The sequence below is a fragment of the Larimichthys crocea genome, chromosome XIV, assembly GCF_000972845.2.
Source record: "Larimichthys crocea isolate SSNF chromosome XIV, L_crocea_2.0, whole genome shotgun sequence".
Lineage (NCBI taxonomy): Eukaryota > Metazoa > Chordata > Actinopteri > Sciaenidae > Larimichthys > Larimichthys crocea.
Window position 1 is genome coordinate 1,249,302 of NC_040024.1, and position 25,126 is coordinate 1,274,427.

At 43.6% G+C, this 25,126-nt stretch overlaps 2 protein-coding genes across 5 annotated transcripts in view; both read right to left on the bottom strand.

Moving 5' to 3' along the window:
- Positions 1-1,791: 1,791 nt before the first annotated feature.
- Positions 1,792-2,703, bottom strand: ccl36.1 (chemokine (C-C motif) ligand 36, duplicate 1). Its single transcript, XM_027287869.1, has 3 exons — positions 2,578-2,703; positions 2,384-2,495; positions 1,792-2,096 (listed from the first exon to the last, which is right to left on the bottom strand). Exons 1-3 carry the CDS (start codon positions 2,645-2,647, stop codon positions 2,003-2,005), a joined length of 276 nt encoding a protein of 91 aa, XP_027143670.1. The 5' UTR covers positions 2,648-2,703; the 3' UTR covers positions 1,792-2,002.
- Positions 2,704-4,250: 1,547 nt separating this feature from the next.
- Positions 4,251-25,126, bottom strand: part of tbc1d14 (TBC1 domain family, member 14) — a 34,541-nt gene continuing 13,665 nt past the window's right edge. For 3 of the 4 annotated variants that reach the window (XM_010731741.3, XM_027287866.1, XM_019270674.2), the window contains 11 exons: positions 16,997-17,121; positions 15,940-16,022; positions 15,685-15,802; positions 14,711-14,817; positions 11,790-11,870; positions 11,581-11,669; positions 11,265-11,336; positions 9,359-9,487; positions 8,478-8,587; positions 7,136-7,394; positions 4,251-7,033 (listed from right to left, as the gene is read on the bottom strand). In XM_010731741.3, coding sequence (XP_010730043.1) covers positions 6,977-7,033; positions 7,136-7,394; positions 8,478-8,587; positions 9,359-9,487; positions 11,265-11,336; positions 11,581-11,669; positions 11,790-11,870; positions 14,711-14,817; positions 15,685-15,802; positions 15,940-16,022; positions 16,997-17,121 — 1,230 coding nt within the window. In that variant the 3' untranslated portion in view covers positions 4,251-6,976. Of the gene's footprint in view, positions 7,034-7,135; positions 7,395-8,477; positions 8,588-9,358; positions 9,488-11,264; positions 11,337-11,580; positions 11,670-11,789; positions 11,871-14,710; positions 14,818-15,684; positions 15,803-15,939; positions 16,023-16,996; positions 17,122-23,265; positions 23,524-25,126 lie in introns of those variants that run through there. The other variant, XM_019270676.2, reaches the window with a different exon arrangement.

Sequence of the window (25,126 nt, forward strand, 5' to 3'; positions counted from 1 at the left end):
TCCCTTTGCTCGGTGAACTTGAACAGGTAAACTTGCTCGTCTTGATCTACGAACGTCTTCACTGAGGACGGCTGGACACAATGGCTGACGTTTCAACAACCGCCCTGTTTTATACTTTCATTGGAATTAAAAGCGGCTGTTCTCGCGTTTAGGCTGATTGCGACTAGCGTAGACCGCCCTCTTCCATTGCTGTGAATGGTTTTCCAGTTGAGGTGCAAATTGTTCACACCTGAGTGTTCTGATCACCCGTAGATGACCGAAACTCACAGCTCTTACCCCGAAAATACACAGCATGCGGAACGGCTGCAGAACGGATTACTCCGCCATCTGCCAACTCACACATAATCCGTTTGTGATGCACTCAGGTGCGTCTCCGCCGGCTACTGAGCATCGCGAGAACGCACAAGATCTCGCAAAGTTCACGCATAATCGTGCAATATTGCCGGCTGTAGTCTCTTTGACTCCTGCAATGGCATTCCACGCCACATCTTTTTTCTGGTGTCCTTATAAAAAGGATGTGAGGTGTCATGAATGATTATGCCTGAAAACCCCTCACCTGTTGACAGGTCGGCCCCGCCCATTATGACGTGTTCTTGTAATGAAACTCGATCCGCGGTGAACATGGAGTATTTTATTTTAAAAATCAACCGGGGTTTTATTTTGTATTTTGTAGCTGATTTACTTCCCCACAATGATTTCAGAATTCAAAAGGATTCAGATTTAGATGCCCCAGAAATATCATAACACTCTTTGCTTAATACTCTGACCGCCCCAGTCAGTAGAGTGTAATGCTTACACTTTCACTCTCCCAACACACCAAAGGACCTTGTCCGAGATAGAAACACAATATTAAGTACAACAGAGGCCTCTCTTACCTGAGAAAGGATTTGGCTGTAAAAAGAAAAAAATCCATGCAACGTTCAGGAGAACCACAATGACCTGCGCAATCCTGTTTCTACCATGTTTCTATCTCGTGTCAAGTCAAATGATATTTATATAGCCCAAACTAACAATTTGCACTGTGTACAACTCTGTCTGTCTTTAGGCCCTCAATAGACTTTCTACCGATTAAACTTTAGTCTGTAATGAACCAGTCACTGGCACACTGTGTGGGAGCAAAATGAAATACCACTTTATATTCTGTTGTTCTGTGTGTGTGTGTATGTGTGTGTGTGCAAAGATCTACATTGAACCACTTAAAACCAACTGTACAGCTACCTGTTAGTATAACAGAAGTTCTTTAATACAGGAAGAGCATGAGAGCGAGAGCACTAACTGTTATAAATAACAAGATTAAAAATAAACGTTGACCATAAGCTATCCAAATTAGCCTGCCAAACACTGAATGTTTTTTTTAGAGACAGACAGCTTAAATGGTTAATGACTGATGACTAACACTGGGGGAAATGGAAAGATCAGCTTGAATTAACACTGTTAGCATACAGTGTGATCTTCTTTGATTTTTAAATTTTTTTTATCTTCCCTATATTCTTAGATTTTTGACTTAATGTTTGTTTTACACCAAAAACACCAAGACAAATTCCTCGTATGTGAAAACCTACTTGGCAATATACCGGATTCTAACCTAACAATACAATGGCACCATTCATCTGTCAGTCAAGTCATGGGAAACACCCACCCAGAGGTTTGAAACTCAAATATGTCCTTTGACTATTTTAATATTTTTATTTTATTTATTTGTTTGATATTTTAGACAAAGACTGATTAAGGCTTGTACAAACTAAAAGCGTGACATTTTTCTGGCTTAGAAAAAACTGAGACGAGACAAGAAAAGTTTTTAAACTGATTTTTTACTGTATGATATTGTGGATAATACAAAGCATTCAAAAGAAATTACAAGAAAAGAGAAAGATTAAACCTTTAATTACTGAGACAGATTTTGCACATGATATCAGAATCATAAGCCACATTGCAGCATGCATTTCATAGTATGTGATAAAGCAACAAAAGTCGCAGTGACTTTAAAGGGCGGGCAGTTGGCTTAAAAGGACTTCTCATCCAAATATTTCATGATGCCGTCGACCCAGGTGAGAGACGGATCTGCACAGATGCGACGAGACTTTTGTGTAACCAGACTGAAAGAAAGAGATGAAAACATTGTCTTTATGAGTGTTGGCAGGTCAAGGTTTAAAAAAAAAAAATTAAAAAAGTAGTACATAGAAAATGCAGAGTAAAATTAGAATTTACTATATAATCATAAATAAAATAAATAAAATATTTATACAATATGCTGTATATCTAATGAGAAATAAATAGAAAAAGTGTTATGCAGATGATTTATAAAGTAATAGTCACACTAAGTAATACTCGTCATATTTATTTAGGTCATTGTATTGAACTAAACTCAGGTTTCAGTACTTACATGACTGCAGCCTTCGAGCAGCGGTGATCCGACAGATAATATGACTTGATTAAGTTTTTCATCACTCTTCTCGGGTAGAATTTGAAGCAGCAGTCATCAGGACCGATTGCACCTGGAAAAAAAAAGAGAGTAATGTGTTATCGGAGTGTTCTGAAGAGTCACTAAAATAAATAGAGATTGTGAGGTTATCTTACTGCTGCAGATCACTGAAGGAAGCAGCACGGCTCCCAAGATGCAAAGCAGAAGGATGTGACTGGTCCTCATGATGACTCGACTGGAGATTAATAACACAACTGCTCTCCACCTGCTGTAAAGACAATCTAAACAAAAGGTGGTGCAGTGTTTCGTTTATCAAGATCAAAAATGTAAAAGAAAAAAAAAAGAGGGGTGTGTGTGTGTGTGTGTGTGTGTGTGTGTGTGTGTGTGTGTGTGTGTGTGTGTGTGTGTGTGTGTGTGTGTGTGTGTGTGTGTGTGTGTATAGAGGTGTTTGGTTTGTGGTTTCAAGGGGACCGAAGCTGCTTGAGAGAAATTTTCCATTTGCTTTTTTTTTTTTTTTTTTCAAAGGTTGAGTGGTAGATTGCAGGAAATGCAGCTGTGGTTAGAACTTTGAGCTGTAGCTCAAAGCATGACCGTGACAATATTTCTACATCCCTAACAAACCAATAAGTCGTTATAAAATACAAAAGAAAGACCACATTTGAGGTCTGTTTTTGGTTTAGCTTCACTTGGTCAATGTCTGAACCACAGAGGACTTCATGCAGCTGTTTCACAGCTGGTTCGTACACCATGTTACGACTAAACGGAACTTTGTCAGTAGAGTTGGGAGTTGTGGATTGCCACATTGAGTTTTAGCGATAATCACTGGGAGGAAAGGTGTAGATAAAACGTTGTGCACCACCAGTGAAATTAAAGAAGGAAGCCTCAATAGACACTGTACACACTAATCAATATCTTTATATTAGCAACTGATAAAATGACCCACAGAGAGTTAACACTGGACTTTTTTTTTTTTTTTTTGCCTCTTTCAGCTCATTGTTTTGGTTTTACAGTCCAAAACTTACTGTCCACTTGTGTTTTTGTTCAGCCTCATAAACGTCACGTCCAGCCACAGCACCAAAGAGTTACCATCAAAGAAGCTGACCTGCTGTATCCTACCTGTAGCTTTAAGCTGCTAATTAGCCAAATATGTTTCTCAGATGTTGGTGGAAATAGTGGCGTCAGCGCAGGTGTTACCAATGATACAAATTAAGGTTCCGTTCCATTTAGTCCAGCAGAGACTTTCCAGTGAAGCAACGCGCACAAGAGCAGCACCTTGACTCTGTTTGACCTGAAAGGAACGAGACCTTAATTAATATCGCCTGTGTTTACCTACTTACAATTTCATGTGAAAATGGCTGCTGTATTACATTCAACAAAACATTTTATAATAATTAGGATTTATAGTCTGTCCAGGGAAAGGGAACAAGCTTTTCCGTCAATGGCCACTCTTCAAAGAAACTCATTCGACCTCCTACAGGAAAAGAAAGCAGGGCTGAAGCCAGGTCACGGATGAGGTATTTACACCTCACCCATCAATAGTTCTCCACTCCCGATGCCTTTCTGTCACGACTACCGCTCATGTGACTACCACACACACTTAATTACAACTAACTACAATGAGAATCTAACTAGATACTATCCTGTTACGACCTAAGAGAGATGGCTACCACTATGGATGAGGTTTGTGAGGTCAGTGAATTGTGTTAAAAAGGACTAAAAACTACAGTAATCTATTACCCCATGGCACGTGTTCTGCCTTTTCCATCTGTAAGTTGAAATTCATACATCAGGTTCCATTAAATGTACAAACAAAGACACAGCGATGTGCTCGTGGTTGAATATGTACAGCTCTTTATTTTAATAAAACCATTGTTTATATACATTTCAAGTGAGATACAGCTGCATGGTAACCCTCTGCTGTCTCCATGGATGTCCATCAGTCCTCTACAGTACACGGGTCTCTTGACAAAGAACAACAACAAAAAGAGACAATGCAAAAACAAACAGAACCCAAGAAATGACAGATATCCAGCAAATCAAACAGAATATTACACTTTTTAATTCAAAGTGAGCTTCATTGAATTTGGTTTTTCGATCACTGGATCATACAGTGCTGCCAGAGTGACAGAGGGCCGGGGAGCAGGTAGTGTTGATAGAGCTGGGAGTCGATTGATACGAAGGGCAGCCTTTAATGTAACAAGTAACTAGTAACTAACAGATCTCATTCAGGAAATGCCACTTAGACACATGAAACAAACAAACACACACACACACACACACACACACACACACACAAACTTCAGCTTGTATTGTCAGCTGGTCACTACTTAAGCACAAAAAACATAAATAAAAATAAAAGGATGGGGAACTGACAACCCGTTTCAACCTGTGAGCGATGACAAAGTGAAAATGCGAGGCACAACTCAAAGGCTTTACATGAACGTGCAAAAAGCTTTATTGCAGTCCTGCGGTGTGTCACCACGGTGAGTGAGTGTATGTGTGGGGGGGTGGGGTGGGTGGGAGTGCATCGAGAAGAGTGATCACAAAGTCTGCAGCGCGCTGCCGAGCCGGTGCGGCGTCTCTCAGACGAGATGATTTACAAATGAAAGGCGCTTCCTGTTTTTAGAGCTCAGAGCATGAGCTGCGCTCCAAGCTGTGGTCCATTGTTTTTTTTAAAAGAAAGCAAAAAAAAAAGGGCATTTAAGAAAGTCGAGTGTGAACAAAGACGGGCACAACAAGTGAAGTCGATCACGAAACATCAGAGGAAGCAGCTTCATGACCAATGACAAGACAGTTACTGTTTCAAGGCTGTTAATGATGAAACAATTTCTACACAACTCTTCATGTGATGAGCAGATCTGTGCAAAACAGGCAAAAAAAAAGACTCAAACTGTTGCTTTCCTGTGCGGGATCAACAGCAAAATGTTACTTCACTTCGACTTAGAACTGTTTATCCTGCGTTGCTTCAACAAAACTGTGCAGGTACTGAAACGAGATGTGAGTGCCGTCCCCGCCCACGACTGGTCATGGTGCAATAACAAGTCGACCACAGTGTGAACGCAGCATCAGCCGACAAAATGACTACCTCAAGGAACAGCAGCTGCAGCCCGGGCCTGGTGAGCGGTTCAATCCGAATTCACCAGACGGAAAAGGAGCCAAAAGGTTGTTTTGCTTGTACCGGTGTCAGCTTGAGCATGCTGCTTGTGTTAACAGCAGACGTATAGAGTTGTAAATCACTGATTCACGGGGCTGAACAACCAGCTGGACGGATGTTTTTAAAAAGGAACAGACGCCATAGAAACTACAGCCAAAGACACTTGACAAAGGCTGCACAGTGATCTGTAGCTGCTGTGTGAGGGCCTTTAGGTTAGAGTGTTTAGCTTCTATCATTCTGCAGATCAATTACTGAAACGTTTCAAATCAGTAGTTGTCAGGAAGATATCAGATGTTTCAGCCTTAATCTGCCTTCCGGGGTCGTTTAATCCTTCAGGTGCACGCTCATAACGGTCGTTTCTTTTTACGCGGTGCTCAAAGTGAGTATGTAGGAGTTCAGGTGTGAGCAGAGGCTCAGCAACAACCCTTCATTGGACCGGAACAAGTCCTGTGCATGTCCTGTCGTCGTCTTTTTAGATAAATATGAAATAAATACAATTTTTTTTAAAGACATTACACTGACACCAAGACATCAGGAAACAAAAACAACTGACAAGCTGAAATGTAGCTCAAACATCCACGTCTGACGCTGGGTGTGGTGCATCAACACCGTCACCTCATTATTTAGTCCAGTTTCATCGACATAAATACTCTGTAAAGCGCAGTTTACAGGCAGCTTCAAACTATTCATTCAGTGTAACGACGTTGGTGCTCCGAGAGATACCGGATTTGTCTTCAGGCGTTTAACCTGCAGCGAGGTTATGTGCACTTTTCATGGATTATTACTCATCAAGACTTCATGGAATGGTTCAGGTAAATGAAAGGACAAAAATCAAACTGTGACATGAAGGAATGAATAAAGTCGGTGCAGAAACAAAGAGATGGAGACGCACAGACACATATTTCAGATTTCCACAGATCTGACGCTTACTTTCCCTGACTGTTATTTCTGTCACGTGTCATACGCCGAATGTAAAGAGTGGAATTGTAGCTTGAAAGACAGCAGAGACTCGGAGGTGGAGGAGGATGTGAGCGGTGACTGGTATCTCTGTGGTTTCCTCTGGTCTGTGGAGACCTGGTGGGTGGGACGAGTGTGTGTGAGTGTGTGATACATTCTTCAGCCTCTGCCAGCTACACTTTCCGCTTTCCCAGGCCTCTGAGCAGAGAGGTGGGTGGGAGATATATAAGGCCTCGTAATTTTTTATTTTTTCATTCACACCCCTCCCTCATCACTGAGAGATCCCCTCCCCCACCTCCTCCTCCTCCCCCCTGCAGGGTCCTGGTTCCTGTTAGAGCAGAGCTCCGGAGAAGAGGTTTAATCACGGCGACTCCAACCAAATATGTCCCGTTGAGTCCAGTTCTTTCTGGTTGAGTCTTAGTGTGTGACCCTCCGATCTCAGCTCAGCGCTTCAACACTGGGCTGCCCCGCTCCGGATCTTTCTGTAACGCCTGCAGGACCTGAAGAAGAGAGGGAGAGGTTATAAAAAATTTTTATAAAAATGTGAGGAGGAACAGCACCAATCAAACACTGTAAAAATACAAAGCCGCACCGCCCTTTACCTGCGCCCACTTCCTGTTGCGGCTGGTCATGTGAACGGCAGAGATTTGCTGGAAGAGCTGCTCGCCGGGGATGAGGTCGGGCAGACGGGTGAGGAACTGAGCCATGTGGATGAAGTCCATGCACGTCAGGACGTCCTGGTAGAGACGCAGAAGGCCCAGCGCCGTGCGGAACAGGAACTCCTCGCCATCTCTGCAGAACACGTCCCACACCCGACACGCCAGGTCCAACGGCAACGACTTACTGTACAGAGTGAAGATCCTGGAGGGACGGAAGGAGACGTCTCTTAGCACAAACATTTAGGTTTTAAGACGCTTTTTTTGTTGTTATTATATTTAAGATAACGTGCTTAAATCCTCACTCTACCCTGACAAAACAGAAAAGAGAATTTGAATACTAAAAAAGTTCCAATATCAGCCAGCAGCAGCTGCTGATTGGATCATTAATTTCCCCCAGGATGTGGTGACGGCCACAAAACCTGTCCTGAGAGATACGTTTTCTCTTTTGAAGCTACGCTAGTCGTGTTTGTGTCCACATGATGAATGTAAAGCCAAAACCCCACCAAGAGAGTTTCAGAAGAGTTTTGAATTTTTTCTGGTTTATGTGCACCTAAATATGTCTGTGTAAATATGCTATGGGGTTAAATTGTATTCCATTTTGGCTGCTGTTAAATTTGGGCGTTTTATTTTGAAAATTGACCTGCTTCTCTATACTGTTTCTGACTTCCAGCCCGCTGCAGTCAATATTTCAAATCCCACCGGCCTCGCCACGGCTCAGAACCCAGTCTCCAGATTTGTTTTTGGTCTCTATGGACACCTGGGGGAAATATTGGGCTCTTTAGCTGGTCCATCGTCTAATATTTAAAATAAATAAAACTCAAATTCTAACTGTTATGAATGTCAGCAGTGAATGAATACTGACATGTTGTCCTTTACATGCTGGGTGCAGTGTAAGTGATATAAGTGAGAGTTGAAAATGGTGTTTAGAGGTGACTGACACAGACCACCGGCCACACTAACAGCCCTGTGCCGATTTCTCAGAAAAACACATGACGCTGACACTGTGGTGTGCTCGGTGTGACCAAGGTGTCGTGTTTTCAGAGAGTGACATGTAACACGTAACACGTTTTTAACAGGATGGAGGACAAAGTGTGCTCTGCGTGTAGGTGGAGAACAAGCCCTGCTCATATTTTCCTTTTGTTAGAAATAGCTACTACTGCAGCTGTGACATGACATAACCGAGAAGAGTTTAAAGAGATTTTCAAGGGACTGATATTACACTTCTACAACATTTCTAAACAGAAGAAATGAGGCAGACTGAAGGAAACAAAACAAACAGACTCACCAGTCGATTAAATAAATATCAGGGGTCAAGTTGTTCTTCTTGAAATGTGCAAAAAGCTTTGGTAGATTCTCTTCAAAGAAGACTTCAAATGCAGAAAAGTAGGTCAACATCTGTAGAGAGAGGAGACGGTGGTGTAACAGAGGAACACAAACGCACACGGCGGCTTCAACATGCAGGGCAGTGAGTCAAATGTAGAGATGGACGACTGATTTCTGCGGTGTGAAGTCGTAATAAACTCCACGGCACTGCTTAATATTCAGACGCCCTCAAAACAGCGGTGAGCTTAAAAATATGAAGCTAGAATCAAATCGCAATTTTGTGGCAGGTTTATGAACAGAACAATTCTGATCATTTTGATCGGAGCTTTGGGACATTTTCAAATCAAAACCATTAATCTAGAAAATAACTGACAAATTAATCAATCATGAAATTGATCATTAGTAGCTGCTACGTAAAAAAAAAAAATTGTTCAACATGTAGAGAATGAAATGTACTGTGTAAACATGCTGTTGTAATTATTTGAATATTTTAATGTATGTTTCGTGACAACCTTTTTGTACTAATTTGATTTTGAACAATGAAGAGTCTAACATTTTTCCAGTCCAATAAAAAGCTTTAGTTCAGTGCAGATACTTATGACAGCTGAAACAGAAGACTGTCTGTCTGTATGAATATGTTGTTATAAGTTCACACTCTAAAATATTCACTCTCCAGACAGAGGATCTGGTATCAGAGCGAGCTGTAATGACTCTAAAAGTCATGTGTGTGAAGTGTGTTTATAGGTATTGTATGTCAAATCAATGTATGTGCATGTTTTTCGTTTTGGTGAAAAAATCTGTAAGGGTGTGTGTGTGTGTGTGTGTGCACGGGCATGCACTGACAAGGCTGTGGTCGACTCTGAAGAAGGCCATCTGACAGGGCTTGTTGAGCAGGTTGGCAAAAGCTATAAAGGCATCGGCTGTGTCCAGGTTCAGGATGAGCACTGCTGCGATGAACGACATTCCCTGCACCTACACACACACACACACACACCAGAACACACACACAAAAACAAAAAAACCCTGTAAAATCAAGTCTTAAAAAAAGTGTTAATATGAAACGTACACTTTGACTACTGTCTCTGAATGTTAACACGTGCTCAAAGGTGATTTTTGCACCACACATCACCGACACTGTTACACCTTTATCTAACTATGATTAAACTGAATATTTTAGTGTGAAGGAAAGATGAAATGCTGATGCAGACTGATGCAAAGAAAACCTGCACACAGCACTGAATGCATAGGTTTTGTGTGTGTGTGTGTGTGTGTAGCAGCTCATGGGTTGGGGTCAGTGCAGGAAGTCACAGTCATTTCTATAAAGTATAAAGAGCGTGGGTCTGCGGTGAGGAGCAGCAGAGCAAACCGCAGCATCTATGAGCACAACGTGGTTCAGCATCAGAGTGCAGCCATCACTTTTCAACGCTTCCACCTCAACGTTTGATTTGAACATGTCACATGTATGTGGAGGGGTTTTGAATAGAACACAGCAAACTGATCAGAGGAGCCTGCGATGAGTCACATGACTAGAAACTCTCCACGAAGGAAGAGGAGGGTGGATGGAAGGAAAACGTGTGGTCTGCTAACTGGGAGATCACACCTAACCAGCCGTAACCAGCAGGCACTGTTCGCGTTCACTGTAAATCGGCACTTGCAGGTGCAATCATACTGAGATGTATCTGCTGAGTATGACTGATTGTTCAACTGATGACGTGAAGTGAAATTCAGAGGAAAGTTTGATGCTCGTACCACAAGTGCTACACCTGACTCGACCCCAGTGCCCTTCTTCTTCTTCTACAGTTACCCAACACAGCTGTGTGCATCTGGTCTACGCTGATTGGTCCACTTCAAAGACTGTAGACCAGGTTGAGGTCTCAGACTTTCATTTCAGGTTTATTTACGATGAGAAATGTCACTGAGTAGATGTTTGCGGCTCGTTTATGTGCATTTCCTGAACAAAGGGGGGACACTAAAGCTTGCAGACTTTCATAAATGTTGCTTCATAAAATGCATCCTTAAATATTAACGTCACATCAACTGACAGTGGGACAAGTTGAATTCCTGCATCACCATGATGCCATCTGATAATATTGATCTATTTGTCTGTGTTTTTTAAGTGTCCTTGTCCCATTCTGTGGTTTTATTTTTTATTTTTTCTCCCTCAGTATTTTATTCTATTGTATTTTTATTGTCTTCAATAAATGCAATTTTCCTTTGGGGATTGATAAAGGCATCTATCTCTCTCTCTCTATGTAATAATGCTACCTTTCCATGTTCTAGCACATATTGACACTGTGTAGATACAGCTGAGAGGTAATGTGGAGTGATGCGTTCACTGTCTCCGGCAGCCGTAAACACTGCTCATCTTTTTCCTCCTGAAATCTCGAGACGTGTTGGAAATCACACAGGCATTAAACACACCGTCTCCACGCTGAGCTCCTCCTGTGACACACACACACACACACACTCTCACACTCTGTGGAACTCAATTACTGTAAGCTGCCAGTCATCCCGACCGCAGTCAAACTTTGTTTATTTAAGGTAATATAGACTCTGTGGGAGTTACGTGGGAGATCCAAGTCGGTGCTGTGTCACTGTTAACCTTTGACAGGTACTATATTCTCTAATACTGTCACATGACGACCAATAAACACTCTGTGTTTACACACTTTTTCTTAGAGACGCAGTATAATGAGTTAGTATCACAGCAGGATGTATTGTGTGTGTGCGTGTTGCGTGTGTGACTTACGTAGCCAACGTCTGGCCGGTAACAAGTGTATGCTCCCAGAATGCTGTGCAGCACGTCATGATATGGCCCGCCCTGATGATGAACAAAGAAATAATGAAGAGAATGGAACAAAGAGGCCAAGAACGAACACACACACACACACACACACACACACACACACACACACATCCATGTTAGATTGACTCTGATACAGTAATGTTGAGTGAATGAGCTTCACGGTTACCAAGGTAACAATGTGTTGAATTAAAGAGGCTGAATGAGCCGTTTCCTCAATGAAAACATGGGTGTTGTGTTGTGCGAGGGGGCTGAGCTTCACCTGCTGGAAGATACACAGATGGGGGAACGTTCTCGAGATGTCCAGCTTGATGAGCTCCAGACTCGACTCCCGATCTGACGAGCCAGCATCTAAAAAGACAAACATTAAGACACGCAAAACTATTTTTCAAACAGTAAAACCTCCAGCTGTCATAATGATTTGTGAGGCCAGTATTATAAATTATATAAACAACAGCTATTCATCTCTACCTTCAGTTTCTGGCTCTGGGGCAGGTGCTGCCGTGGTCCTCCACTTCTCTTTTGCCCGGGACAGACAAATGTTATACAGCTCTGTGGGGGCACATAACAGCAGCACGGCACAGTCAATATGAGAGAGAGGGAGGAAGACAGTGAGCAGAGAACACGATGACTGGACAGAAAGCACTTTGGCTGATAAAAGCGCTCGGATCGACACGTTACTCTGCGGCAGTGACACTAAAGGTGATTAAAGGGAACAGGTCGACCTCTGTTTTCAGAGACTTTTATGTGGCCGCAGTGCGCTCAACTGTCCGCCTGTGCTTTGACCTGTGGCTGCCCTCTAGTGGCGAGGCGCTGCATTGCACTTTCCTGAGACGTGGCACGGAGGTCTGTGCAGCTGGAGGATCTGAACAGCAACCAACACCAGCAGCTTGACACAGAGTACAGACGATGGCAACTGCAGTCTAATGTGAAAGCATACTTAAAAGAGCAATTATATGCACATCTATAATATATAGAGATATAAAATATATTAACAACCAACAGCATTTCAGACTAATGAGCCCTCCGTTATTCTTTTTACTGTCAGTGATTCTATCATTATTCTTTCATAATCATAATCAGGCTCTAAGGTTTGGAACTGCGGTTTCAATAATGCTGAGGACGTTAACAGGAAGTATAATGTTGCCATGTGATATTTCAGCCTGCTTCGTCGTTTACACTAGTTTACAGCGTACCCATGGTAACTCATTAGATCACTTTGCTACTGAAGCAAACCTAAAGACTGGGTGATTACCAGGCAGCTCTGGAGATTTCCGAGTGAGTCTAAAAATGTTCGCAGCGTTGTGTCCGTTCAGATTTCTGTTGCGCTACAAGTTTTCGAAGGAAATTGCAGCAATCAGCTGCTAAGGGGTTTTAAAGTGCTTTAATAGCCTCCGTGTGTCACAGCTGCTGATGCTGCTGCAACTGCTGACTGCGTTAATAAGCGGCCAAATCAGCAGGCGCGCTCCAAAAACTCACTTCCTGTTGTTTGTAGGACACCGGCATGCACCTGTCCCTTTCACACAGCTTCCCTCTGCTCCCCTTATCCCAACACACACTCTCATACAGCAACATGCTTCCAGATCATCTGTGTGCTTAACCGTGTGTTGTGTTTCATACTGCAATTCAGTGGACTATAAAAAGGAAACTAATGTGCCCTCTTTTCTATTTACTGAATCGTAACACTCTGATGTAGCAGTAACAGTCACCACCGAGCAGTAGAATATATTAGCAGCATGAAGTAGTGGTGGAGGTGGCAGAACTGCAGCAGTAATCATAGAACTGCAAGTGGCAGCATTAGCAGCAGTATTAAAATAACTTTATTCAAACAGGAGAATAAGATGTCACTGAGCTGCTACTTATGATAACAGACAACTTTGAAAGGGACCAAGCTTTGTACGAGCGTGTGTGTGTAGTGATAATGCATAGGACTGTGCTCCATTTAAAAGGCTGAGTAGCACAAAGCAGTGTGGGCCAGAGTGTTTATCTGCAAGTAGCCCTGAGGGTGCTGAAGAGCTTTCTCTCAGTGAAAGTGGAGAATGAATTTGCAGTGTGTGTGTGTGTGTGTGTGTGTGTGTGTGTGTGTGTGTGTGTGTGTGTGTGTATCTCCACTCAGACTGGAGAAGTCATTGAAATGCTGCTCGTTCAGGGGAATCATTGGACCATGCTCCTTCTTAAAATGGACACCGTCTTCCTTCTTCTTTTATCCATCTCACTGGAACGCTCGTTAAATTACAAACACTGACACAAAGTGCTACACGCGTGTGTGCGTGTGTGTGTGTGAGCGAGTGTGAGCGAGTGTGGACTGTGCTAGAGGCCACGCTGGTGTGTGTTTGAGCCTGTTTGCAGCTGGTATCAACATTCAATCAGATCACAGGTGGACAGCCACAGAGTCGCATCATGATTCACTCAAAACCACCGCCAGAGGTGAGCACATATCTCTGTACTGTAAACACTTGTGCATCGAGAGCCAAATTGAAGAAACGCTTCCTCAACTGACAGACGAGTACAGGCGAGATGTTTGGATTTTTTTACGTACAGTGGATGTTTGTGAACACGCCGTCTGAACAGATTTCACCACTGCACCTGTAACTGCAATATTCCCCTTTAAAGAAAGTTGCTGAGTGAGAGAAACTTAAAAACTTTGTCCAACAGCTAAAGCAAATTCTTGTTTAATTAATCTTCTTGTAAATTCATTTCCTTCCTTGTAAAAAAACAAAACATGTTTGTCGTGCATTCACTGTATCTGTGGCTACTCTGTCTACCAGCCAACACTGAGCAGCTAGGTGTTTTAACACAACATTTTATTGACAGTAAAAACAGTGTGAAATTTGACATATACAAGAAGCAGTAATCAGTACAGGGTACTATTTGTATCCTGTGGAAACTCCCTTAAAACACTCACCATTTTGTGAGTTGTTGAGTTAAAAGAGACTTTCTAAAATGTGTGAAACACTGATTACAACTAATTCTTAAGTATTTTGGGCCTTCTTGCAAATTCAGCAAATGTCACACATCAAGTTCTTCTTTGTGGAAAGAACACGGTGTCCCCTCTTGTCCCAGCGTGTTGGCTTCTACTGATGAGGTACTGGTTGAAAACCACAAAGCATTTGTTCTTTGCAAACTGACATGATGTACGTGTTCGGTTTTATGGAGCAGGGAAATGACATCTGATCACAAGTGGTCACTTGAGGCGCGTGTGGAAACTCGTTCTAATGAAGGTGTGAACTGACATACTTCCCCTCGTGATCAGATCACTCGAGGCACACGTTAATGCCAGCTGTAAACAGGAGCTTCAAGGTCATTAAAAAAAGTTCAAACATGATGAGCCTGTCCTTCTCATCAGAAATAAAACACCACACTCTCTCTCAGATGCACTCACTCCCACGTACCGTGTGTGATGTTGAGATCGTTGCCGACAGCCAGGCTCCACACTTTGCCTCTGACGCTGGGGGGGATGCCCTGCCACCAGAGGTCTCGCACTCGTCGAGATGTGCACCTGCAGGGGGGTTTAATGTGGAAGAGGCCGCTCAGTACGTCATCAGCATTTATCGATCACAGTCAGGAGCGGTTTATGTTGACCCCATATCTCACAACCTCTAATTCATAGTACTGTGCATTAAAGAGAACACATAAACCTCCCCTCTTTACACAGGACCTCATCAATAGTGTGATATTTACTGTGTGACATTGATATTAATCCAAACTATCATACTGGAATGACTGAGGCAGCTCTGCCTGTCAAACAGGTTGTGTTCTGTTAATCTCGTGATTAATTAATCATTATGTCTGCTAATGATCTGTTTGTACTTCCACCACAGCAGCTGTTCGCTAAACGCTCCCAGTGTGACGTGACATCACCATAAAGTGTGATGAAGTTCAAAGACAGGTGGTTTTTCTCCATGTAGACCTCAGAGTTTCACAGACAACTTAAAGACTGACTGAGACATGCAGCATACTGACTGTTTCTCTTTCTCCTCTGTGGACTGTGGATCTGAAATTAGTTAAAGCGCCTAAACAGCTTGGTAAAGCGGGATCACTGGTGTTGGTTTGGAAACTGGTCCTCACAAACAGAGCAGGCTTCACCGCTGTGAGCGTAAAATGCGATTCAGGCTCCAACTCCACTTTGTGTTCCATGTCTACGCTAATTGCTGACTCAGTGCTCGAAACTGACTGGATTTAATCTGACATGAAGCGCTTCCCGGAGGATCTGGCTGCTTTTCCATGACAGGTTCAGTTACACACACAGCTTCTCAAACACAAGAACATAGCAGTGGGAAAGATGAACCAACTCTGCACTGTTCAAAAGGTCAAGATGCAAAAGACAAAAACTTTCTAGTGTTCTAAACTCAGCCTTTGTGCTCACATTGTACTCCAGTTAGGCAGGATCTCCTGGTTCCAGGTCTGGGCGGCTGTGCCGATGCTCTCCTCGAGCTTACACCGATCCTCCAGCTGCTTCCTTCTCTTCTGAGCCTCCTTCAACTCTGCAGACAGTAGCGTGGAGAGAGGTGGTCAGACCCAAAACGAGAGGCAGAGTTGGGGTGGAGGAACAGTAGATTGCAGGGTGTTTGCTAAAGCTGAACGCTCGGGATGAGCTGATTACTCTGTCATGTGACCTCACCTCTCTTCTTGGCCTGGGCCACCATCTCTTCATACTGCTGTCTGTGTTTCTGGGCCTCCTCGGCTGGCTTGGCAGGCAGATTACTGGAACGCACCACGCAAGGGAAATCAGTTAGTGACTACATGTTCTCTGAGCTTCACTTGCATTATTCATGGTTAGCAGGCTTGTGAGGTATGACGAGAGGAAAACATACAGAGACGGAGGAAGAGAACAGGAGACCCTCGCTGACTTTGGTCTAGTAACTAAACAATCACACCTCAAGGTCCATTCAGAAGCTTTCACAGAGCTTGGACATTCTAAGACAGCAATTTGTGCTTTGTCATTTTATATTTTACATCATTTAGGCAACAGCAAAGCATTTTATTCTGTTTTATTCACAGCAAATCTGATTTATTTTTACATTTTTCTCTAAGAATTTCAATGCTCGTTCACACAAAAATAAACTTCTCTTCGTGCATTCTTCAAGCATGGACAGAAGATGCACTCTACTGCTTAAGCCAATAACACTTCAACAGTGTGTGCACTCCACCAGCAGGGGGAGACGGTGCAGAAGGAAAAGAGGCGGAAGGCTGCATGCAGCAAAAGACCCGAGCAGCAGCTGAACTCGTGTTTCGCCAGTCACGGTGTTAGAATAAACTTCCTTGTGTTCACACAGGAAGCTATGTTAATACTGCAGCTCAGTGAATGAGAGAAGAGAGGCAGCGTCTGTCTGTCTGTCTGTCTGTGTGTGTGACAAAATGTAAAATGCTAAAAAAGCAGGGTAATGGAGCCAGGCTGCTGGAGGGCTATTAAACTTTCAGCAGCACTTCTCTTTCACCGCCTGCGATACAAACAGGGACACAGCGAGAGCTGGAACAATACTGAATGGAGTCTAATGACCCGGCAGAGGAAGGAGCACTGATATGGGAGGAATGAGGGGAAGATGAAGACACAGAGACAACAGATGAGGCTTTATTGTCTGATAAGAAAACTCCTCTGGCAGTGACGGAGGAGAGTGAAAAATGTGGGACAGTCCAACAACCCAAAGATCTAAGACAGTGTGTGTGTGTTTACATACGCAGGTCTGTCCTCCAGTATAAGTGCGGTGGTGGAGAGGGGCTCAAAGTCCAGGTTTTTCCTCACACTCTGCCTGGGTGACGTCGGGTTGCCAGGTCCAGCTCTGCCACTCTTTGTTTCATATTCCTGTCGACAGAAGTGGAGTTTTAATTACAGCGCCGTTACCGGGAGGGGGGCGGGCTTTTTAGAGGTCGCTTTCATTCCGGCTATATTTAGTTTCACATTGCTGCCGGCGATGAGAGGTCTGCAACGTTTATGCGCACACAAAGTGAAGAATGGAGAGAGGGGAAATTGGTGGATTAGTCGCTTTGTATTCCATGTCAAAGCAGGAGCAGGACATCTAAAGCCACGAGGGTCGCAGCTGACCTCAAAACTAATGCGGTCACACACAGACACACACACACACACTGCGAGGGTTCGAGTCGGGAGAGATGACAGAGGTTGACTTGTGTGTATGTGTACATTAGGTCACACTGAAACACTGAGAAATGTCTTGACTACCTTGTGACAACGGTCTTTTGGCCCCTGCAGCATTTGTCAGCTGCTGTCTAATGAGGCTGCTCCACCACTATAGCCCTATAGAAAGAGGAGGCCATGTGACATTCAGCCTGTTATAGCTAAGGCCTCAGAGCAGTTTAACAAAAAGGTCAACCATCAGCTGACATGCTGGTTTGTGTGTGTGGTAGCAGCTCTGAGCTTAAGTCCAGGAGTCAGTGTTCGTGGAGCTGACGGAGCACAGGCAGTTCAGGGAAGACCTGCAGAAGAGAACCACTGGAAGATACCACACGGTCTAACTAGTTAATTAGGAAGCTACTGTAAATAGGGCAGGTGCAATATGAGCACACACACACGCACGCGCCACTGCATGTCCAAAATGGCCTCCAGTGTTGAGCTGGTTAATAATGCAGGCTGAGCACTGCATGCAATCAGCTTAACACTGCGCTGCTCATTCACATTGATCAGCATGGGCTACAACACACAAAGGAAAATCTATTCCTTCAATACAAGTCTGTGTGTGTGTGTGTGTGTGTGTGATGCAGCCCATGTTCTTTATCTGTACCAGAGGGTGCTCGTCATTGGCCCTGAGAGACTAATAAAAGATAATCGAACAAATTGAATTTTTAGCTGGAGGAGGAGGGCAGGAACAAAAGTGAGGGCAGAGGCATAAAAAGACATAAAAGCAGCATGAATTAATGATATGAGCTATAACATTTACTTATAGAGCCGCTCAGTGAGCTACGTTCTTTATTAGATTAATAAAAATGCTGTAAAACTGAAGAAAAGAAGCAGCAACAAAGTTTACAGCCACGCTAGCAGCTCCGTGAGGCTAAACGTGGGCACCAAACTGCTTGGAGCTAAATGCTAACGTCAACATGCTCACGATGACAAAGTTCACCATCTTAGTTTTAAGGAACAGTGTGCCATTATCACAGACTGCTTATTGTCTCTCTTGCTGGGAGCCACAAAGGAAGTGTGGGAGAACACTCAATATGAAGCTAAGGAACAGTTAGCTTAGCATAAAAACTAGAAGCTGAGGGGAAACGGGCGAGAACGTTCCATCAGTGCTCAGTAATTACAAACAGCAACCTCTGTGGCTGTGAAGTGAAGCCAATGCTGAAGTGTCAAAAACTGTACTTCCTTGAACGCCCACTTGAGGCTGGCTCCAGAAGTGAGTCAGTCTCCATAAATCCCCATGTTCAAATGTCCAACTTCACAGCAGAAATAAACATGTTTACAGCCTGGTACAAAAAACTGTTTTGGTCTCTGTAGCTAATTTCCCCGTTCATGAAAACTGTACTGAGGGTGAATTTATATACAACTCACCTGTTCACATTATATTAAGGCTTAAAGTTATGCAGAATTAAGACCATGGACTCTTTGACTGACAGGTAGATGCTGTTACAGATTGCTTGTTTGAGCACCTAGGCCTCATTCAGCCCGCCTCAGGTCTGCCAATGATCCACGGCCTTGCCCATTTTTAGATTAACCGAGATGGAAAAAGGAGATGACCGCCAACATGGTGGCGCCCAGAGCCACAGATTCTGAGCTTCACAACGTCTTCAGAAACCTGTGGGTGACATCACGCATATGTTGTCCATTCTTTCTACTGTCGTGGTAAATGTTATTTTGACCTCATGATGAAGGCGCAATAGTAGCTGTCAAACTCAAGCAACACTTTCTCTATTATTAAGAGCGAGGTACAGTCCGCTTTAAAAAAAAGCTATTCCAGAGCGTCAAAGATGCATCCGTTTTTAAAACTCACATATAGAGCAGCTAGTTGCTAAGGTAATGTCTCAACTATTCTGCTAGCAAACAAAGTTAAATTGAAACCAATGCTGAAAGGAATCAAATATGCGGTGTCTCAAGTTCTAAGAGAGCAATCACCAGTATCTACTTTAAGTATCGTGGATACAAGTCACAGGAGGTTAGCATCTTATTTGCACAAAAGCAGGAAAGCTGCTTCTATGCAGATAAGATGGAGAAGAAATAAGAGGAGCAGGTTGGTGTAAAAGATGTCAGAGGAGGAGATAGAAAAAGCCAGAGAGAACGTCTCTTGAGGACTGGGCATGAAGGAAGAGCAGCTGACACAGAAGACAAATGAAGTGGAGAAAGAGAGGAGGATGAGTGAGGCTGGAGCACTAATGGAAAAGCGTTCCTTCGCCGCTGGAGAATGGAGGTGATTCATGAGGTAAGACTGCACTCAGCACTGGGATGAGAGTATTGTGCTACACGGAGGGTGAGTCACCATTCTCATGTGCATGTAGTTCCCCGACTTCTCTTTCTTCTTTGCTGTCCATATCCCCGCTATCATCTGTCTGCATCTGTTCCCTCGCTCCCCTCGTCTGTCCTTTGACTGCGCTGTGTTCAGGTTTATCACCAGGCTGCACCTTTTGGCCAAAATCACATTAGGCTGAGCAGAGGGGCGATCACAGCGCCTGATACTAGCATCCATTTCATTTAGGAGCTCGGCTAAAACACTTGAGAAAACAAAAGCAAAAGATATTTTAACGGTAAAAAGATCTCTAAAGCACTCCGGACCATGGCACCGCATGGGCCCTGCAGACAGACCTGTGTCAGCTGTTTAATGACGGTAGCTGGGAAGCTAACGTCTAACATGCTAGCTAGTCACAATTTCCCTTTAGCTAGAACGATGACGGTCAGTTAGCTAGGAAGCTAGCTTGTTAGCTAACCAGACACTAAGTTTATTTGCACCGTTGACTGTCTACAAACCATGACACTCTAGGGGAGTACTTTAGTTTCCACTAGAGGAGAGTGAAACATCCGAACAGTGCCACACATGGTAGTTTCCTCTGTTTTGGACAACTATAGTGAGTACCGTGTGTCAAAGCCAAGTGGCTACCTGTGTGACTGAAGTGAAGCCAATGCAGGAAGTGCCATGGCTGTCTATTCCAACTTGAGGCTGGCTACATAACAAGTCAGTCTCCATAAGCTCCTATGTTAAAATGCCCACCTTCAGGACAGAAATAAACATGTTTACAGCCTGGTACAAAAAACTGTTTTGGTCTCTATACCTGTGGGTGATGTCATGGACACAACGTCCATGTTTTATACTGTCAATGAACCATGATTTCAGATTGTAAACTGTGATGGATGTTGACATTCATGTTTGGTTATGTTATGGTAATAATTTGAAGTTTTTAGTCTGTCTTCATTTTCTCTCCCACTTAAGTTTGGAAAACTGCTCACATGTTTCAGTCCGTCAAACTCCCCTTTAGCTATGTCGAGATGCAACCCTACCACATCTCACTGCAGAACCAAAACTCTAAAAAACAAATGTGTACTTTGCAAAAATGCATATTCAGACAATATTTTCTCTAGCATGAATGGTTGCCTTCATTCAGTGTTAAACTGCTTTGTGCTTTTATAGACAGGTACTGTGCTGCTGCGAGGGAAGAGCTGCAGTTCGATATAAAAAGGTTATCCAGAGCTTTACACCCTGAGAACGGATGGATACTGCAGAGAGCCGGAAGGAGAGGAAGAGGAGAGAGCGAGGAAAATTAAGGGGGGAGGGTTGGAGGAGGGAAGGGGAGCAATCTGGCATCTGTCCAGCAGCAATGCAGGTGCTAGCAACAAGGTGAAACACAAGAGAGGATGTGCGTATGAAAGGGAAGTATTACAGGTATGTGAGGGCGAGTAACTAAACCGCTTAGTTAAGTTAAAACTTTCCTGTTTTGGTCAATCAGACAGATTACAAATCATCACTTCACCGACTCTTCCTTCCTAACCATTTCTACTGCTACACACCCGTGCCACACTAAACACTTGATGAAACCAGGTTAAAAAACATTATGCAGGTAAGCACATCTTTGTTAGAGGATCATGTGTTGTTGAACAGAAAGGTGCACCAGCAACGCTTTGTGTTCTCAAAGTCTGCTGCACGAAGAGGTCCGAAAAAGGATGTCATGAATTATAGCTCAAAAGTAAATAGTAGTGACTCCTCTAAAGGCACTAAATCTGTTTTTACACAGCGCTCACACACTCCTGGAACAGCTTTTTTGACTTCTGACTTTAAAGTTGGAGGAACTTTTTGACATAGCTTCAAACTGGCATACTGATGTGGAGCCATCATGAACTGATCACATAAAGAACTGTCCCTGTTTTTATTGTTTAAAGTTGCAGAATAGAGTTACAGTTTCAGGAATCTGGCAACACAAACAAGAAAACTAACATGAATAAAAAAAAATAAGACAACAACAATAAGAAACCCCTCCTGTCCTGTCTAGGGTGGAACTTTACTCTTGCTACCTGCTGAAATAGCGACTGTATCCCATGATAACCTGCTGTCAGGGAAACCTGCTTTGTCACAGCTTCTCCAGTTTCCCGGTAGTGGTGTAAGAGCTCTCTGTGTGCCTGGCTGCGCTGACTGACTGCTAATGGTGTTTATGGCTTAGACCTACAGACACCAGGAAGCGGCAGTTTGTCCGTGACGTCGACTAGAATTTAAAACTTATCTGCGTGGGTAAACACACGATAAAAGAAACCACTGCTGCAGATGTTGGTAAAACTCTCCTCCTTTGTTGCCATGGATTAAGACCTATGCATCATAGAAAGCAGCTTTAAAGTGGAAAGCCCTGAGGCGGTCCCAAAGTGTTCTCCGATGCTCATCAAGCACAGAGCAGTGAGCGCGCGAGTGAGTCAGATGGCTTGTGTGTGTGTGTGGTCGGCAATGTGTGTGTGTTTGTTCGGCAGCTATAGCAGGATACAGGTTCACTAAACACACACAGGTACTCAAATTCCATCACGACTCCACTGATTTTACACATAATTATGGAAAAGCATTAAATATCAGCAATCTCAGACTCAGATCGTCCCCAAGCTGACTGCATGTGATCCCTGAATCATGAAGATAACCTGACAACCATGACGCCCACACAGATTTAACTGCACATTAATCTGATCTCTTCAAACTCAAACAGCAGTTTGCTTCTATACACTGACAACTAAAGAGCTTGTGGCGGTAGGATCTTTCATTTATGAACAATTGACCACACACACACACACACACACCCCATTTACAATCCATTTAATGACAGCTGTGCAAACATGAGTCACGCCGTCTCCGTTTATTCATAGTGACATTAAACTGCAGATGACACCTGTTTAAGGTCTGATCAAACACTACTGAGGTCATTTGAGATTTCTGAATGAAATTCAGGCAGTCATCTAATTGGCATGTAGTGTTTTTTTGGCTGACGCGCACAACAGTTGAATTACAGTTCCCACAGGGGAGCTGAAGAGGAGCACGCGTTTGTGAGCCTGGAATGATCTGCCAGCTTTTTAAAAAGACAAAAGGAAGGGAATGGATCCAGGCGAACAGATGGAGCCTCAAGCTCTGGCACGAAACCCTCCATATAACCTGGTACTTTTTTTATCTGAGCGTCAGTGATGGAAGGAAACCCCTCGACATGTTTCAAAGTCACGCTGCTGCACGTGCTCCTGTAGTACGAGTTGAAGGCTAAAAAAAAGGTCCAGTTACATTACAGTTAAGATGTGTCATCTCCTCACTGGACGTCAGAAACCAGACGATTTCATCTGTCCAGAAACGCACACATCCTGACTATCATCGTCCTGCTGCCCCACCACGAAGCTCAAAGAGGCTATTATGTGAAATCTGAGCCATCCTCTTCCTCTGCCGCCTCTCGTTCACGCTCCGACTACCAATGCCCTCTGATTCCACCAGACAAGGAGAGAGAGACAGCGGGTCACCGAGCTCACCCGCTTGTCCTCGCCGTGCGAGTGCTCACTCACCATGAACGCTGCGGTTCCTTACAGGCGGCCAGTCCTCCGGTGGGGGTTCGTCTTTTTTTCCAAAACTCTAGCCTAGCGTCATTGCCGCTCCCGAGGGCTCACTCCTGGCAACAGGGCACCCGGGAGGGAGAAGACAAGGAGGAGGTGAAAGAGGAGGGCAGAGGGACAGTCAAGCTGCCGACGGAGGGACACACCCCGCGTATTGGAAACGATGCAGCAGCATGATACCCCTCATCCCCCCCATCCCCCCATCCCTCTCTCTCTCTCTGAGCAGTGACGCTACACTGAGCCGCTCTGCATCAGATGTACTGCTGCTGCCGTGTGCGCGCGTGTCAGCAAATCAGCACCACCGTGTGTTATTAGTCACCATCGCTGCGCTGAAAAGGAGCTCTGCGCTCTGCCGTGCTCTGGCAGCCCTTTCCAATCAAGCCCAGAGTAATGGATCAGGTTCCAGCCTGTCAGCCTCCTGCTCTCTTAATCCACGACTCAACAAGCTGCTGGAGCTAAAGTGCCGACACAAGTTCTACCATCTTGTTTCCCCTTGTTCTCTGCTCATGGTTGACAGACAACACTTTATTTTACTGATGGAACTGTGTTTTCATTGGTTAAATGTAGTAGTATGACGATGCACTCTGTACTATTCATTCTTCATTTAAAACGTCTTTTGATTTTCACATTAATGTGATGAATTAACTTCATTTGTTGGATTATCCATAAAAATCTCACTTCATTCCAAGAAAATGTTATGCATGGCTACATGAACACTACCAGTAATACGTTTATGATGGCCTGCGTTTTCTCAGAAGTGGTCATCCTCTTTGTTCTATCAAACCGATATGTAGAACAAAACTCTGTATAAATGGTTCAACACTGTCACACATCTGCACGGAATTAAACACCAATATTCATATTGATTAGTTTCCCTTCTCATTATGGTCATTATCCAGAATTTCTGCAGACTTATTATCCCATGACGGTCTAAAACCATCATGACTAGAAAATAAATATACTTCATGAATAAAATATTAACATTGTTTAAAGATACTGAATATCAGCACAGAACATCAAGTCATCAAGAAGCTTTGGCTCAATTTATGCATCAACTCTCTGTGCTGGCTTTCAATTATTAAAGTGTAGAAGGGTTTTAAATGACTTAACGCTAAATTAAAAGTCCTGCTGGGAATATTGTCCGATTTGAATTCAGCCTCACTCACATGTCCCGGTAACTCAGACGTCTCTAGGCTGCCACACAATGTGATTTAGGGGCTCAGCAAGTTACAGAACAATTACTTTCTTCAGTGGGCAATAATTCACTATGAACTGACATTGTACAAAGGCCTCCAGATGTATTGGTGTACCGAGTCCCCAGACCCACACACAGCAAAGTGGTGTAAATTAGAATAGAAAACTTGATTCACAGCTCTCGCTCTCAAAGGGGAGAAGTTGCTGGTGGAAATAGCACACAGTGTGTCTCATAGCAGCTGAACAATACTCTAGGCAAATAAAGCATTCCACACACACGCATACAAGGTTTACTGACCTCGCCTTTGAACAGCAGCATCGGTGGCAAGACAAAAGCTTGAAAGCCTAGCCTTGTTAACTGATTCCTGAGGGCCAATATAAGGTTACAACCACGGATGAGATGGACTAAGCTATTAAGCACATGTGGGTGTGTGGATGAGTGTTTGTGTAAGGGACGACATTTCAATCCTTAGGTTCTAATTTCTAACCTACACAAGGAGATAGTCAAAATAATAAGCTATTTAAAGCCTGTATGTGACACGTTTGACAGTTGATAATACGTACAAACTGCGTATTAGCAAGCCTTTCAACCAGGCTTCAACGGCACAAAGGATAGTGC

Bases quoted from the DNA above. Each gene is read 5' to 3' on its own strand.
- ccl36.1 (XM_027287869.1), bottom strand. From the start codon at position 2,647: ATGAGGACCAGTCACATCCTTCTGCTTTGCATCTTGGGAGCCGTGCTG. The intron at 2,496-2,577 runs GTAAGATAACCT...TTTTTTTTCCAG, and splicing joins TCCTTCAGTGATCTGCAGCA to GTGCAATCGGTCCTGATGAC. The intron at 2,097-2,383 runs GTAAGTACTGAA...TCTTTCTTTCAG, and splicing joins TGCTCGAAGGCTGCAGTCAT to TCTGGTTACACAAAAGTCTC.